This window comes from Mesoplodon mirus (genome assembly GCF_964341445.2).
Source record: "Mesoplodon mirus genome assembly, chromosome: 8".
Classification (NCBI taxonomy): Eukaryota; Metazoa; Chordata; class Mammalia; order Artiodactyla; family Ziphiidae; genus Mesoplodon; species Mesoplodon mirus.
Window position 1 is genome coordinate 75,934,544 of NC_138984.1, and position 16,593 is coordinate 75,951,136.

Below are 16,593 nucleotides of genomic sequence, written 5' to 3' on the forward strand. Positions count from 1 at the left end.
AAATGTGATACAGGAATTGGCAGTAAAAATAAAAACAGAAATTCATAAAGAATAGTAAAGGACTGTATCTCAAAGCTCAGGCACAGAAACAAGTAACACCTACATGCTATGCTGAAACTCTCAATGACATGAGAATTGGGTTTTCACTGCAATTTTTAAACATTAAAAATAATACAATTTTCTATATTCTTTTCACTTTATCTTTTTCTCGATAACCGAAGGGACTGTATGTTCAGGTGGGGAACAAGGGGGACTGGAAGGCCGAAAAATAAATGTAAACAGAATCACGAAAAATAAGTCATTCATGATTCCATCTACCAACAGAGGAAAACACTTGTTAATATTTTGGCATACCTCCTTCCAGTCTTTTTTTTTTTAATGCATTTTTTGAGGCTCTATTGTATGCACAATTAACAAATGCAAATACAATTTTCCCCAGTTTACGTTACACTGCTTTGTAAGTCCATGTGTTTAAATGAATAAAGTGGAGACAAAATACATTTCTATTTATTAGAGCATTACTATGTTTAACACCAAGTTCTGTGTGGCTGCTGCCATTTAATGTGTTAAACAACAATAGCTACACTGATTCGTTATTTTAATACAGAATTTAGTTTGCTCCATTTAATTTTTTCACCTTGTCCTAATTTCAGGAAAAGCATATTACTTCCTCGTGGTATGTCTATCCTATTTTAAAATTTCCTACGCTTTTAGAATGTATTAAAGCAAAGCATTCTCTACAGATGCGAGTTTAAAAACAAACACCCACCAAACACCTACAGATGTCCAAGGAGAAAAACAATGTTTATTTTTCTGAGAAAGGCAAAGATGGCATCTTTGAAAACCAACAAGACAAAGGAAAGAATTCAGGAAATCATCAAGCATATACTAACAATCAAATCCGTCCATTTTCGAGCAAATTAAAAGGTAGCATTTTTCATCAACAAGAGTGATTGATGCTCTTTTTTTCCTTCTCCAATCATATATTTGCATAAAATAAAGAACAGAGGGTTGAAAGCCTTTCTTTCCCCAAAGAGAAGGCAAACTCTGCTAACAAGAGCATAATACAGGAACAACTGTTCTGAAATATGGTGGGATGCTCTTTTCTATTTCTTTTTGGATTTTTTTTTTTTTTTTTGATGTGGTTGAGAGTCTCGTTTTCAAGCTCCAGATCCTTACGCTTTTGGAGGCTGCCCCCACTTTCTAAGCAAAGTCCATTCTTAGAGGCTGTGTCAAGGTCTCCCAGGATCACACAGAGCCTCCCAGGACCACCCGCTGTTGCTTGCTCTGTAGGGACATTAATAATAATAACACCTTAGAAGGATTAACAACAACAACCCTGTAGAGTGGGCATTATTATCTTTATTTAACAGAAAGTGAGGCTTTGGGAGGTTAAGTGAAAAAGCATGCAAGAGACAGAGCCAGAACTTAAGACGGGGTCTCTTCCAATCAGGCTGAGTGATGGTTAAAGAAGTTAAGGTGTGAAATCGGCGTTACCAGGGCTCAAGGAATATGCTAAGAGGCAAGATTTCTGGAGGAAAACATGGGAATCATATTGTTTATAATTACGATTTCTTTTATAACTCGTTTTAAAAAGTGAGTTGGGTTCCCCAGAGATAGGATTGCTGGATTTAGCAAATAAAAACACATAGTACCGCACAATAGTTGGGACGTGCTCACACTACAATATTATTCATTGTTTATCTGAAATTCCAATTTAAGTTGGTGTCCCGTATGTTATCTGAGAACCCTAGAGCAAAGGCCTTTATGAAACAAACAAAAAACACTAATAAATTACAAAGCTACAATTCCCAAAGCTGAAATCTGGGATACTGTGTGTGCCACATGTCTTTGGGAGGCCAAGTAAAGGGAAGTGTAGTGGGGCTACAGCTGTTCTTGACCGAGCTTCCTTCTCTTTTTTCTGGTAGCTGACAGAACCCTTGACTCCAGAGACCTGAGCTTTCACCAACTAGGCCATTTAAATTCATTGCCTCAAAATTCCTGACCTTTTCCTACTTTATATGGATGTTGTGAAGATTAAATGTAGCTGAGGTTGGGAAGGGATATCATATACATCTTTAAATATTTATTTATTGGCAGAGTGCTTTGGAAATATATTCTCAGAAACTTGGAAAGTCTGACTCCCCCCGTCCCCGCCCACCCCAAGAAAGGGCTCAGAAAGTATTACCAATATATGATGAGCCCAGCTGACAGCAGTCTCTAAAAGGAAGGAAAGAACAAAAATGAGAAACGTGTTCAAAACCTGAAGCGAACTATGGAAAATGTAGTGAGATGCCAAAAGGGATGCCTAGCGGAAAAACTGGATGATCACTGACGGCAAATTCCGTACTTTTCAAATGGCCATGGTTACATATTTCAAACAGTTACCTTGCGGCATGAGCACTACTGAATCACAAACACACTGAAATAGCCTAATACAAACACAGGACAAGACCTTTTTCTGTATTACCACTTTAATTTTCTGCTAATTTCCCCTAAACCTCCAATTTCTGTGGCTTGAGTAGGTTTACCTTCTTTTAAAAAGACAACAAATTGGGACTGGCTCAGACAGTGTTCATTTCAACATTTCTCTGAACACTTTAATCTTCAAACTTTAACAAAACCCAATCTACTACACATAAATTGCTGTGAACAGAAACGGCTTGAAGAGGATTAATCAACAGCTTTGTATGTCATCCTCTAACAAGGCCAAACACTGAATCACTGTTGAATTCTTCACGTGCAGCTACACCCAGTTAATCTTCAAGAAAGCAGCAAACTATGTAAATCTATTTAAACTGGGGAGATAAGTACTCAACTCATCAAAAGTTTTAGCAACACTTAACAAGTACAGCTATTGGTTGGCAAGATCATTTGAAAAGAAAAGAAACACACACACACGAAAATTCTTATATGCACTCCCCTACCCCAAAGACCCCACTGCAAACCACTAGGCAAAAAAGTCCTTGCTACACACCTCAATTTGTAAAAACCAAGTATATGACATCACTGAATCAACTACTTCAAGAAAAGCAGTTCCGAAATGGAAGTAAGGAAACAGGAAGGGGAAAGTAGCTAATAAAAGAATTCAAAATAAAATGGAAATATTTATCTTCTCTAATTAAAGGAAAGCACTTTTTCTTTTGAGACATAGTAAAAATATTTTCACAACTACAGAAGTCCTACTAAAGGGTTTTCATTTTGCTTGTGGCGGTGTTCTCATACAGACTGGATTTGCTTAACGAATATCCTGTATCTGAAAGTCACAGTCAACAATCACAGGCCATACACATTTCTCCACTGAGACTAGAACCAACAATCTTTGTCTAGATCTTGCCTCCTGGGTTATCACCCACTCAAAGCATCTTACTCTGACCTGAGCCGAGCAGAAGTATTTCTAACATGCTCATAGGCCTGTGATGCAGGAAAATCCTGTTTATCCTAAATGATGCTGGAGATCAGTGCTCCTTGACGTCCTCGATACACAACGTGGGGCAGGAGGGGAATGAGCACCACCCACCTCTGTTTAACTGAAACTGGCTGACTCCTATATTTGTAAAGTTATAAGAAGAAATCGTACAATCGCTCTGTAAAGCAATCCTTTAACATCAATGCCGATCCCAAATATCACGAAGCCACCATCCATGTCATTCACAGCATCCTCTTTCACCTGCAACTCCCTCCTCACCTCCCCCTCCCTGCACCTGTCCATGGCCCAGATAGGTGGGAGGAATCCCTAAACCAGACTTTTGAGACTAGAAGGGTGATGGGCAGTGATGCAGAGAAGCTCTGTATGAGTTTTCATTGAGATGTGCACGTAATAAGCAGGCTGCTGTAGTGTGGTTGTCTTAAGAGCTTGACTGCCAAAGCCTGGCTCTGCACTTTGGGTCATACAGACTGAGCACGGTACTTAATCTATGCCTCAGTTTTCTTAACTGTAAAATGGAGATATTATCATTACCTAGCTCATAGGACTGTCAAGATGACTAAATGAGTTAACCCACCTATAGCACTGAGAACAGCAACCCACAGGCTATCAGATGCTCGATGATGGTTTGCCACTATTAATATATATGTATAATACAAGTGTGACTCCAGCTTATTTTTTTTCCAAAGGTGATTTTTAAGTATTCATCACATTCAGTGTTTTCCTCAGGCAAACTATCTGAAATCAGCTCTAACAGCTGATCATATATTTCTAGATTAAAATCAAACTGCCTTATACACCTAAAATGGACCTATTCTTTCATCAAAATGAACAAACTAACGTGAACTGAAAGGTGCAAGCTTAATGTCACAAAATCTTATCAAAAGCATTAATTAGACTTCCCATTTAGACTAAGCCAGGATGAGATCACAAAGTCACTCATGGTAACCAGGTCCCCTTGCTGGAAGTGTGCTTTTCCAGTGAATGGCTAAATACTAACAAAAGAAACCTTTGACTCAAATACCACTGGTACCCGGGGTCTTGTGTCTGTATAATGCCTACACATTCATTTCTTTCTTCGCCTATAGAAAAAAGAAAGTCTGTTTGTTTTTCTGATTCAGTCAGCCCTTTTAGTCTCTGAATCTAAGGAGAGCCTAGTGAAAAGAAGAGCATCTTATCAGCGTGCTCCAGACCAGCAGGCTGTCCCCCTCCACACACAAAACCTCCAGCCCCTCACAGCAAAAGGCCTCGCCCTCAGAGCCTTTTCCCCATTTCAGAGCTAACACCCCACCGGGTTCTGACAACAAATAAATGAATACACAAGACCCTTACATAATTAGCCATCTTTTCAGGTAGAGGGAGGTGGGGGGAGGAGGATTCAGGAGAATATTTATTGTAAATTGGCTTCATTTATGAAGTTGATGCAAGTGTACTGGATCTGAGGGCATTTACTTTAAATGAGGCCACATGAAGAGATTTTAGAGATGCCAGCTTCTGAATCTTGACAAATTTTAGTGTATATTCAGCCAAGTCACAAATGCAGATTTTTTTTTTTTTTTAATTAAAGGAAGGGGCTTTTCTTAAACCAGGTAAAAGTTCCATTGACTTGGAAAGCAAGGGCATACAGACCAGGTGTGTTTACTGTCTTTTTAAGGGAAAGCTAACAAGTGAAAGAACCAGACACCAGAAAACAATACTTTTTGACAGTCATTGTATCAGAAAATTAGCACCATTTTCAGATATAGTAAGAGTGCCCTCCCTACCCCACCCCCCAAAATGACTTTGAGAACAAAAAGGACTAAACATAATCAATAATCCTGTGAACGCGTTTAGGAAAGCCACCAGGCATCACTGTCATCTGTCATGATCTTAACAGAGCCATGGTCTGCATGGAAGGATACAGTTTGATTGAATCATTATTGGGATAATAACTTAATTGATTTGTCTCAGTGGCTAAGGATGTAGACAAGAGATCTATTATGGAAGAAAAATATCTGCAATCGTGTTTTTGTTTTCTCAACAAGCATCTTGCCACTGACCTCTAAATCAGTTTAACCTTTTCTAAACAGACCTGCACATTTTTTACATAATTTAAAGCTAGGTCTTGTTAATGCTGCTGCTGAAAGGCTCCGTGAGATTTACCACAACATGGCTTCAGTAACCTTCTTTTAAAAACAAAGATGAAAAACAAAACAAAAGGCCATGACTATAAGCTTCCAGCTCCACTCCTTTTCCCGGCAGGGGATTTTCATCTAACCACTAAAGTGCCTTTGGAGTTCAATCTGTTAAAAAATGTATGAAACGGTATTAAAATAGGAAAAGGCATGTGTATGACTCAGGCTTATCCAAGTATCTCTGCAACTAGGATGTCACAGGATTTCCCTGTGCTGCTGAAAACTGAAAACCTTGAGAAAGTGACAGTAGAAGTTCCTGTTTCTTTTTCTTTTTCTTTTTTTTAATATATAAATGGGAGGGGGAGCGAGCGCGAACACACACACACACACACACACACACACACACACACACACACGTCTTCCGGGTTTCGTACGAATCGGGCAGGTTCTTTGAGGTTCCAAGTGAAGATTGTTGTATCCCAATCTTAAGACTTATTATCGTACTCTTCCACACACAAAGGTTTCCGGGAAAAAACCCAAACTTGTTGCAGAGCTGGGCGAAGCCCCCGGCGCGCTCCTGCTCTCGCCGCGCCGCCGCCCCTTCCCCTTCCTCCGCGTCCCGCCCGGCCCGGCCGGAGGGGGCGAGGGCATCTCCCCGGCTAAGGTCACCGGCCCGAGCCGTCCCCGCGGGCCGCCTCCTGCGAAACAAGGTCACCGCCCGGCCCGGTCCCTCCGAGGACGACTGCGGAGCCCGGCCGAGCGCTGCCACCCTTTGTAGAGCGGGGCGGCCGGCCTCCGCGCGGCATCCCCGCCGCCGCCTCACCTGCTTGCGATAGGGCGTCCTGCAGCTGCTGCTGCCCCCAGGGTTGCCGCTGCTGCTGGGGAAGATCATCGCGGCGGGCGCGGGCGGCGGGCGCGGGCGCGGGCGCGGGGCAGCTTCGCCGCGAGGGGGAGGGCGCAGGGAGGGGGCCGGCCGGGGCCGCGGCCGCTCTGGGAACTCCCTCTCGCCGCGCGGCGGCGGCCGGCGGGGGCTGCAGCTCCGGGCTGACTTCTCCTCCGCCCTCGACCTCCGGACTCGTCTAAAAGTGCGGCGCGGCGGCGGCGGGCAGGACTCGGGCAGCTCCGGCGGCCGCCGCCCTGCGTGCCATGGACGGGAGTTCGCGCGCGGAGCTGGCGGCGCCGCGGACTCTCCCGGCGGCAGCGGAGGAGCAGCGCCGCCGCGTCCCCACCTCCCGCGGCCTCAACCACCGCCCCGAGAGCGCGCCGGCCGGGGGCGGGGAGGCGGCCGCGCACCGCCTCGCGCCGCGCCCAGGCCCACCCGCGCCTCCCCGCCCTCCCGCCCGGCGCCGCGCCCGCCGCCCAGCCGGCCGGCCGGCCCCCGGGCGCTCCCTCCCGGGCTCGGGGCCGAAGCGGGGGCCGCGCGGCCCGGGGAGCCGCCGGCGCCCCCGCTCTGGTGCAATGGTTGGGTCTGGCTCCCCGCATGCCGCACATTCCTTGGAGTAGCCACCCCCCTCCTCTTTTCTTTTTTCCCCCTCGGCTCTTGGCTTCAGCACCCGCGGCAGCTTTGCACCCGGGCTCGAAGCCCCTTTTCAGGGCACCGCGCCGGGGATCACGCTAACACCTGGGTAGGAAGCCACTGGTCCCAAGTCTTCTTTTTCTCTTTCACCCTTCCAAACTATCCCCCGACCGTCCACTCTCCCAGAAAAGGTGCGGGCAATCACTCCTATTTCAACGAACAAACCAGCCTTCCATCAAACCTCTCCAAATCCCCGTTCCCCCAATTCGCATGCTAAAATTTTAGCAGAGAAAATGTCTCCACTCCCCACCCCCTAACCGCAAACACGCACGGTAAAGTTCGTACTTCATTCTTATGCCAGAGTTGGCAAGCTTACCTTCAAGATGCCAAAGTCAAATAGCGAAAATCATTTCAAGCCATCGGTTTAGTAAGCCTTCCCGAAAACTGGAAGTGTGTGATCCTTCTATATGTTAATTATGAGATGCGACACAAATGTGTTCTATTGAAGGGACACAGAAACTGCAAAACAGGGACAAAGTGAGGAGGTAGTTTCCTTTGTTTTTCAATTGAAATTAAGGCGACCCAAGATGCCCCTCCTCTTTTTTTTCTGGATCGCCTTTGCGTTCGTTAGTGTATCAAGCCTAGAACCTGTGCAAGGCAGACGGCCTCTACAGCAAGTCCCACCGGCAAGAGCCCCGCGGTCTGTGGATGGGCCACTGGGACAGCTGGCCTGTTCAGCAGTGACTATTACAGGGTTATATTACCGCACTAAGCGGTCAATATTACAGCGTTCTTCCTTGGCCTCTGGCCTCTAACACCTTCCTGGAAAGGGCCATCTGCCATGATAATGAAAAATCCTAACTCGGCTAAGAAGTGAAGGCTCTCAACTTCTGGCTGCCATAAGGAAAACAAAGTGTCCCCTATAGAAACCGAGTCTTCTAGCAAAGCTGTGACCATTCAAAGGTGTTTCCAGCAACAAGGAACTAAAAAATATCCATCCTAGATATCCTTCCTCCTGCTGACCTAGGGAGCCACCTCCATATGATGAAGGGCTCCCAACATTCTCAGGCAAAAGTGATGAGAACAAGTCTCACCTGATTGAAAACAACTATATACACAATCTATATATATATATATATATATATATATATATATATATATATGATTCTTAACTTTTCATTTAAAAAAAAGCAGCAGCAAACTTACTCTAAGTGCAGTAGAAGGTGCACAAGGGCAAGTAAGAACTTGCTAGATAACATTCACAGAAACGTATTTGTTCTTTAAAATGATTTAATAGAAACAATACAACTAACATTCAGTTCTGTGTTAATATATATGCTATTTCGGGCTACTGCATGCATTTACAGTTGTTTGGGCTGCCCCTTTGCTGTCTCCTCTCACAGGGACCTTTTACCACAAGTTATCAACCACAGGTATAAAATATAAGGTTTTAAGTAGAACTGTTCAAGTCATAGATGCCTTTTCCTGAGAACTTAATGCCCAAGACCCCAGCAGTTCAAACCTGTCATCTATGGAAAAAATTCCATATACAACCTCACTTGTCATGACTGGTCTCTTAGGAAACCACAGTCTAAACCACAAAAGAACAGCATAGATTAATTTTTCTATGGCTCTTCTCTAAGGTCATGATACTTTGGATATTGTGCTGTTCTAGAATGGGAAGACTTGATTTGATACCCTGAAATCGTTTTACAGGGATAAGACGTGACTTTAAGTGATAAAAAAATTTAAATTGGAATACAAAAGCAATTCTAATACTAGATACTAAAATATACTAAATACTAAAAGTATTAAAAGGACTATTTTGAAGAATAAAAAGGATATCTAAATAGCAACAAAACAAAGTGCTCTATATAGTGTATGACATAAAAGGAGGTAACTCAAGGTGTATATTTTTAAAAACAATGTCTACAAGCCAGGGTTCAAAGTTCCAGAGTTAGGTAGGTACTACACACTTAACTACATTGCAAAGAAAGGAGAAGATAGATTTTCCACCCTCAAAGACTATAAAATATAAAATGTAACAAAGTCACTAAAGCCCAAATAATTCCAACCTAAGAGAAATAACAGAAACATGAAACCATATATGTATATATACTCAATTATAGATATTCACAAGTGCTTAGTTATAAATGATTATAGGAATAGATCCTAGTGAGATTCATCTGGGAAAGTTTATTGACCTTTGAAACAAATATGTTTTAAGACAAAGTAAGGAAACATTCCAGAGAAACTGCAAGTTATCACGGTAGGAATTAGGGCTTTGGAATCTGCCCTGTAGATGCTCATCTTCCTGAAAGGGAAACTGAGACTGCTGCCTGGGCGGTCAGACAACATCCTCCTCCCGCAGCTCAGCTGGTGGGTAAAGTTGTGGGAATCTGACCCAGGGGCAGCCAATCCACAGATAGGCCAGTGACCTATGACATGGCTGGGACTGAAAAAATGAGCAGAGCCAATCAGATTCTCACCCTTGGGAATTTAATTCAGAAAACTCCAGTTAGGAAAGGGGCAGAAACTGCAAGAGTGCCAGGGGGTAGAGTTGAGGCCACAAAAAGCCAAAACCATATGCAAGCCAAGGTTATGAGGAAGCAGAAACTATGAGTAACAGGAAGCTGACTGGCAGCAAGCGGAGAGGCAAGCAGATGCCAGGAGCGGGTGAGCACTTGGCCGTGAGATGGAGTCCTTGAAGCTGCTTTGGCTCTTAAGACTGACAACAGCCCCTCCGTGTGTACACTTAACCAGCCCCACCCCTCTTTTTCAGAGAGGTTAAGTGAATCTGGACTTTGCAATCCAAGGAACAAAATTAAAACAGCCAAACAGATTTGGCTGCACATTTCAGCTTCCCACTTACTAGCCACATGGCTTTGGGCAAGTCAGTTAACCTGAGTCCCAGACTCCTCCCTGACTGTCTTAAGTGTATCTATGGTACTCCAACAAGAGTACCAAACTCAATAAATGGCAGCTGTTATTATTGTTTCTCCAGGTTTCAGAGTGGTGGTTTGTAGACTTAAGTGGGTATACTGTGTAAATAACTTATGTTAGTAAGGCTGGCTGACCATCCAAGAGCAGGAGCAAGGGTGTAGTTGGAATTGACAAGTAAAAAAAAAAAAGCAAATTTAGGTAAGGAGAGGCTCCTTTTTCGAGAACTGTGTGTTGAATGGCTGAATGAAGATGCTTTCTAAGGCTTAACTCTAAGAGGTTTAAGAAAAAAAAAAAGTCTGACAGAAGGTCTGTTTCAAGAGCTAGGTGAACTCAAGTTTCTCTCCCACATTTGTTTTTGTCCTGTTTCCTTTAAAGAGGTTGTGTGTTGGACCTGGGCCATTTCTGTATGAATGGGAAGACTGTGAGTGGTATCAGAGATCACACTGTGAGGCAGGAGGGGGCTATGAATGAGGATAATAAAGATGGAGCCATCAGTACATGCAGGAGCCTGCAGCCTTGTAGAGCAGGTGAGACTTGGCTACTCCCAAGTGTTTGTATAACTGCAATTTGAGCCTCTTGAATTGAGAAGATATTTGTCCCACAGAAACATTCTGAAAATGGGACTTTCATTTATAAATTTCACATTTCATTTCACTTTCACAGCAACGCTATGAGGTTGGAAGGGTTATTAGGCTTCATTTACAGACGAGAGGAAAACAGGTTAAGACTGACTGACTTAACCGTAGAGCAAGGAAGTAGCAAGTAAATGTTTAAACCTAGGCTTAGCTAGGGTTAAAAGACCCTGTCCTGTGCTCCTTCAACACTATAATGCTGTGGACTCAAAACAGCCTTATAAATAATGCTACAATTCCCAGGTGAGTACTCGTAACTTCTACAGCACCGAGTTGCTGGACACGAAAAATGCAAGGCATTAAGTGATAAGTGCCAGCCAAGTGGTCTAGACAATCATGTGCTATGCCAGTCCACTGCAGGGAGAGATCAATACAGGATGTAACATGGGTGTGGGCAGCTCAGTTGTATAAATGTTTTGTTTGAGGGACATTCAGAAAGAAGCACTGTGAAGATGAGGAGAAAAACAAAAAGAGCGGGAGAGAGAGAGATGGATGGTATGACAGAGGATGTAGATTTGGGGTGACTGCTGCTGAAATCATCACTAATCAATGAGCTCCTTGAAGGCAGCAGCAAAATCAAAAGGCTAGGAGAGCCCCCATTCCAACACATGCATTACTGAACCTCATATAAGAGAGGAGCCTTTGAGTAAAATTACTACAAAGAAAGTGTGGTGGGAAAGCTAAGCTTTGAAAGAAGGGAAAAAAATAGGGGAAGAGAAGATGTCCAATGAGATAAAAATAGAACACTTCTATCAACAAAAGAATAGACCTGTAGCAGGGTCTATCTCTCTATCACTGCTAAATAATTTCAAGCACCCATTTTTATTTGGATCACATTAAAAACGGAAAAGAATGAAGAGGAAGAGTTCATCCAACATTACTTCACATTACAATCTTTAAGGAATAAAATACAACCACATAGTATTGGTTAATGTAAACAGTTCACACTAAAAAAATTGTTTACATTTGAGAGTACCTACGTTTAAAAGCTCGCAAGCCTCTAGCTCCCAGCAAAACAGAAAAAGAAAAAAAAAAATTATGATGTCAGCAGATTCTTTAAATTTCTGTTCTTTCCTGGTACAAAATAGAGTTGATAAAGTGTCTTATTTCTAAAGGAGCAGCAATATTTTCTATTATTTACTATTTTGCTTTTTTTAAATTCTATAATTCTTGTTCTAGACCTAAAGTCTCCGTAGACACATATAAATCACATGTATATAAAAATGAAACCACTACAATAAAATAAAACTATAGCTCTATAGCTATAATCCTAGAAGGCATATAGAACAACATAAACAAAGCCAAATTCTGATGAGTCTTAACAAAAGCAACATTCTAATGATTCTTAAACCTATCCTGGTGAACAAAACAGAAGAAACAGGCTTTGCCCTGCTGCTGCTTCTCTGAATGGACTAATAAATAACAGTCATTTATTGAGTAACTACTATATTGTAGGCACTTTCTCAGCAGGTTCCTCTCCCCCGCCCCCCATTCACTCACAATACACACACACACACACACACACACACACACACACGCAACATGAGAGAATGATTAGCCCATTTTACAGAAGAGAAAACTGAGGCTCAGAGGCTTAAGCAACCTTTCCAAGGCCACAGATCCAATACAGAATGGAGCTGAGGTTTGAACTTAGGTCTCTTTGACTCCAAGCTCCAATGACACTCGTGATCGTTATTATTACTATGATCTATGGTTCAAGTCCAAACCCCATAGGGAAAAACACAAGAGCTCAGTCCTGGGTGTGCATCTGAGCTTCAGTTACCATGTATATGACCTTGGGCAAGTCACTTTTAAAAAGATATGAAATTACATTGAATTTCCATTCAGTTGATTATGAAGGCAAAATTTCCAATATTAGAACATATAGTTAATAGTACAAATACATATTCTGGCCCAACCTAGCTCCTAAATCTCATTTAACTGATGGTTGCTAAAATATAACTCCTCTCTTACAACCACCAGTTTTATTTTCTGGGATAGTTGGTGGGATGAAGTTGGGAGAGAAGCAGAAAAAACTATCTTCTAAAAGCTGGGATGGTGATTAGATGAAAGGTATTTCCAGAATCCTGAACTGAAACTGAGAATATAATTTCACTCACAAAATAGTGGAAAACCGTATTAGAGATTAGCTTCATTATGGGATTCATACATGCTTATCGGACAACTAACATCCTATTCATCATTTAGGATATTTCTCTCTGTGGCCAAACATCCTCTAAATTCCAAACAAATAATTTACACTCAAAAAATTTTGGATATCATCTATTCATAAATTAGTTACTGCCCTGTTCTTGCAAAATAGTTAATAAAATTCAAAGCTCACTCAAATTTCTGGCATAGTGATTCTCTGTAAGTTAAATTTCTTTTCCTATGTTTTTCTATAAAAATAAGTACTTGGGTCCTTATTCTTTCCCAAAACCAAAATCTTGGGGGTAGCTATATGAATTAAAAATTCAAGATTTTTGTTTTCATTTGGTTTACACTATATTGAATTTGTATCTGTAGATCAAATTCTATAACAAAATAAAGGAGAGTCAACTATCTGGGAAACCAGGAGAAAGAGAAGCTCCATTTTGCATTTATTGTGGATTACTGTTTTCCTAATTTACCTGGATGGATGCCTCAATCCTCTACATTCTTTGACTGTGGGAATCTAGTATTAGAGCTGTTATTCTCCATCCTTTAGCAAGCCTATAAGAAAATAAGTGCTTCTTTTCAAACTACTTTGAGATAATTCAATGAGTTTTCCATGAATTACAGTGAAATGACAAATTATGAAAGATATTAAGTGATTTTTGCAATTACAGCTTATCTAAAGACATAGAAGTAACATAATCATCTACTGTAGTGATCAAACTATGTATAAAGGATAAGAGCTGAGGTAAGGAAGGGCAGGGCTGATGTGCTGTGGAAACAGTTAATCACATCCACCTCTTGCTATATGACTTGGGAAGACACAGAAAGTACTTAGGAACTCAACAGAATTTTTGGAAAACTAGAGCCAAAAAAAACCCCCACAAATCTCTAAATCATGAAAAACAAAATTCAAACCTGGAAAAACTGTCTCCTTTCCAGGAATAAAAATCAACTGTTAGAAAATTTGGATAGTACAGACTGAACAACTAACTATACCTCCGACAAACAAAACCCTCGTATAAGCCAAGAATGACAAAAGGTATAAAACATTCCTAAATGTCTGGGAGACATAACTAATGTCTATGCAAAACCTGGTATCCAGAGCACAAATTAGGATTTAAAGCATTCAAAATACAGAAAAAAACCCCAATAAAACAGTTTCCTTTCTATTTAGTTGATAAGATGACCATTACCTTAGTTTATTTCACCTGAAGAGGAGGATAACAGAATAATTAATAACATCCTTTAAGTAAATGAGGATGCTGAAAAGCTTTCTATTCTCCCCTGAATTATAAATGTGAAGGTTCACACAAGAAAATACAGAATTAGAAGTAAATTTCGATTCAGTTGGGGATACATGAAGGCAACATTTCCAGCAGTAGAATATTAAGTTAAGAGTACTGCCGTGGGCTACATAAGGAGCTTTTAAAAATTCTCCACCCGAAGTGTCCTTAAGAATGACTAGTTCTGGGTTATCTAATACTTAACACATGGGACACCCTGATGACAGACCTGTGGCAAATTGATACTCCCCAAGAGAAGAGAAGGCAAATGAGGAAATTCTGATATTGTCATGACAATGTGACTGATCATGACATCAGCAATTCCTAATTCCAAAGTATGAAGAACACTCCCAGAATGCTGACAACACATTAAACAGATCCTCCCAGAACCACCCTTCCTTCACCTCCCAATCTAATATTTGATCTAGTGGCAGATGTGATGAAGTTTCAACTAAAGGATTATTAAATGTTAAAATCTATTAAATTCTTCTAAGTTGGAGGAAGCACTAGGAAGAAGCAACAGATAATAGCTGAAGACATTTTTCAGACCTATCATATTATATTATATCATAGCATGTTATAAAATGTTCCAATTTATAAAATGCTTTATTGTACATCTCATTAAAGTCTCATGGAAGAAGGCAGGGCAGGCATCCTCCACTTTTTTTTAAACAGGAGAATGAGCCTCAGGTAGGTTAAACGACTTGACCTGGGTCATGAAGCAGAACCTCAAGGTGGGAAAGAACTATTACAAGCCAGTTCCCGTGCCTGGCATATAATAATCACTCAAGAAATAATACAATAATAGAATGAATGCTACTGTCTCTCCTTGGACACCACGACCGCTAATAAATTCAATCTATCCATATTTAGTCATTTCTATTAGAAGGTTCTTTGTTAAAACAGCCTCCAAATCTGAACCTACTCATTATATTCCTACCTCAGGACTAGAGTCTATGTCTTCTATAGATTGTATACAGCTTTCGTCTGTATTCTATACTGTCCAACCCATAAAAGTGAGGGTGGAGTCATCTTATTTTGAGCCTTAACAACCTTGTAAGAGTGCTTAAACAGTCTGTAAATCTCTAATGAGTTACTTAACCCACTGTCTTACGTGCAGTAAAATTTTTTGGAGGCATGAATGGATGAGGAATGGTAGCTTTCTTACACAGACACACACACACACACACACATACACACAAATGACAAAAATGATTTGCATCCTCTTTTCAAAGTGATGATTACTTGAAATTAGAAAGAGCTGAATGTAAGAAATGGGTGATCAGATCTTAAAGACTACATTTTACAGATTATATTAAACATGGTGAATTTGCGTCCTAATCTTTAGATCACTTGGGATCCTAAGAGGTGTTGTAATGAATGTTGCACTTTGCATTTGTATGTTACTTATTAAGGAAATGGCATTCCACAATCAAATGGTTTCTCTCTCTTGACCTCAACTATTACTGTCAGAACAAATCTTCCTGCTTTACTTTCTGGGGAAAAGAGAAATGTCCTACAAATCTCTCTGAGATCAGTCTCCTATAAATATTTGGATATAAACTGTATGTCGTGCAATCTAAGATGCCACTGATTATAATATGCTTGACAATTACTGAGATGTTAACATTTGAAAAAATGGACAACAGTAATTATAGGACATCATAAATTAAAAGATGCATTCTGATTTCAGCAATGCTGAAATGTGAAAAAAGTGAATCTTGGCATCTGTGTAGTATGGCACACAGGTACATGAGCACAGTGCATACAAATGCACACACATGTTCTTTTTATTCATAGCCTAGGCTCCAGAAATATATTTTTCAAACACTCATTTTTAATCTTCTAAAGAACCCAGAGCTACTGAGTGATTACAAGTAAATGACACACACTCAGTTCTTCCAAGATCTGACTGTACCAGTGGGCAGTCTCCACAAGGCAGAATGAGAAACTCTACTGTAATCTCACAAAGGAGCAAACTGAGCTGTCAGCTTCCCTCCTCAGCCATTTCCTCACAGTCACCTCAAGTTACACCCGTGGTGTTTTAGATATACGGTGCATTTATATGATAAGAAAGGTTACAGGGAGAGGAGCCTAAATCTGTAGATATTTATCAGACCTCTCCACTCCACACTTCCTGTTATTAGTGCTTTAAAGTTGTCAGTTACGAACATAACTTGAGAACATTCATCCTGGACTGTTACTTCTTTATCAAGTTTAAGTCACACAAATGCATGCACACGGACACATGCACTCTCAAAAGATCACTCAGTGCTGTTCTGGCACACAACATCAATTCCAACCTATGAGTCTTACAGATTTCTACCTTTTTGCAGGGCCTGGAGTACCAGTTCTCAGTCTTCCTAGGACTTCCGATCAGAAAAGTAATTTTTATGTGAATCAGTTAAGTCAGATAAAAAGACATATATCTAAAATGGTTATCACAACCCTTAAAATTGATATGAAATGACAAAGTGAATCAAAAGCAATAACTTAGCAGGTGAGATGACCCAGTTACAGA

At 41.1% G+C, this 16,593-nt stretch overlaps 1 protein-coding gene across 11 annotated transcripts in view; it reads right to left on the reverse strand.

The window, feature by feature from the left end:
• The window catches only part of RBMS1 (RNA binding motif single stranded interacting protein 1), a 211,904-nt gene that overhangs the window by 124,255 nt on the left and 71,056 nt on the right, over nt 1-16,593 (reverse strand). For 4 of the 11 annotated variants that reach the window (XM_082629971.1, XM_082629976.1, XM_082629968.1 and 1 more), the window contains exon 1: nt 6,365-6,790. The exons of the other annotated variants lie outside the window; for them this stretch is intronic. In XM_082629971.1, coding sequence (XP_082486097.1) covers nt 6,365-6,433 — 69 coding nt within the window. In that variant the 5' untranslated portion in view covers nt 6,434-6,790. Of the gene's footprint in view, nt 1-6,364; nt 6,791-16,593 lie in introns of those variants that run through there. 11 annotated transcript variants of the gene reach the window in all.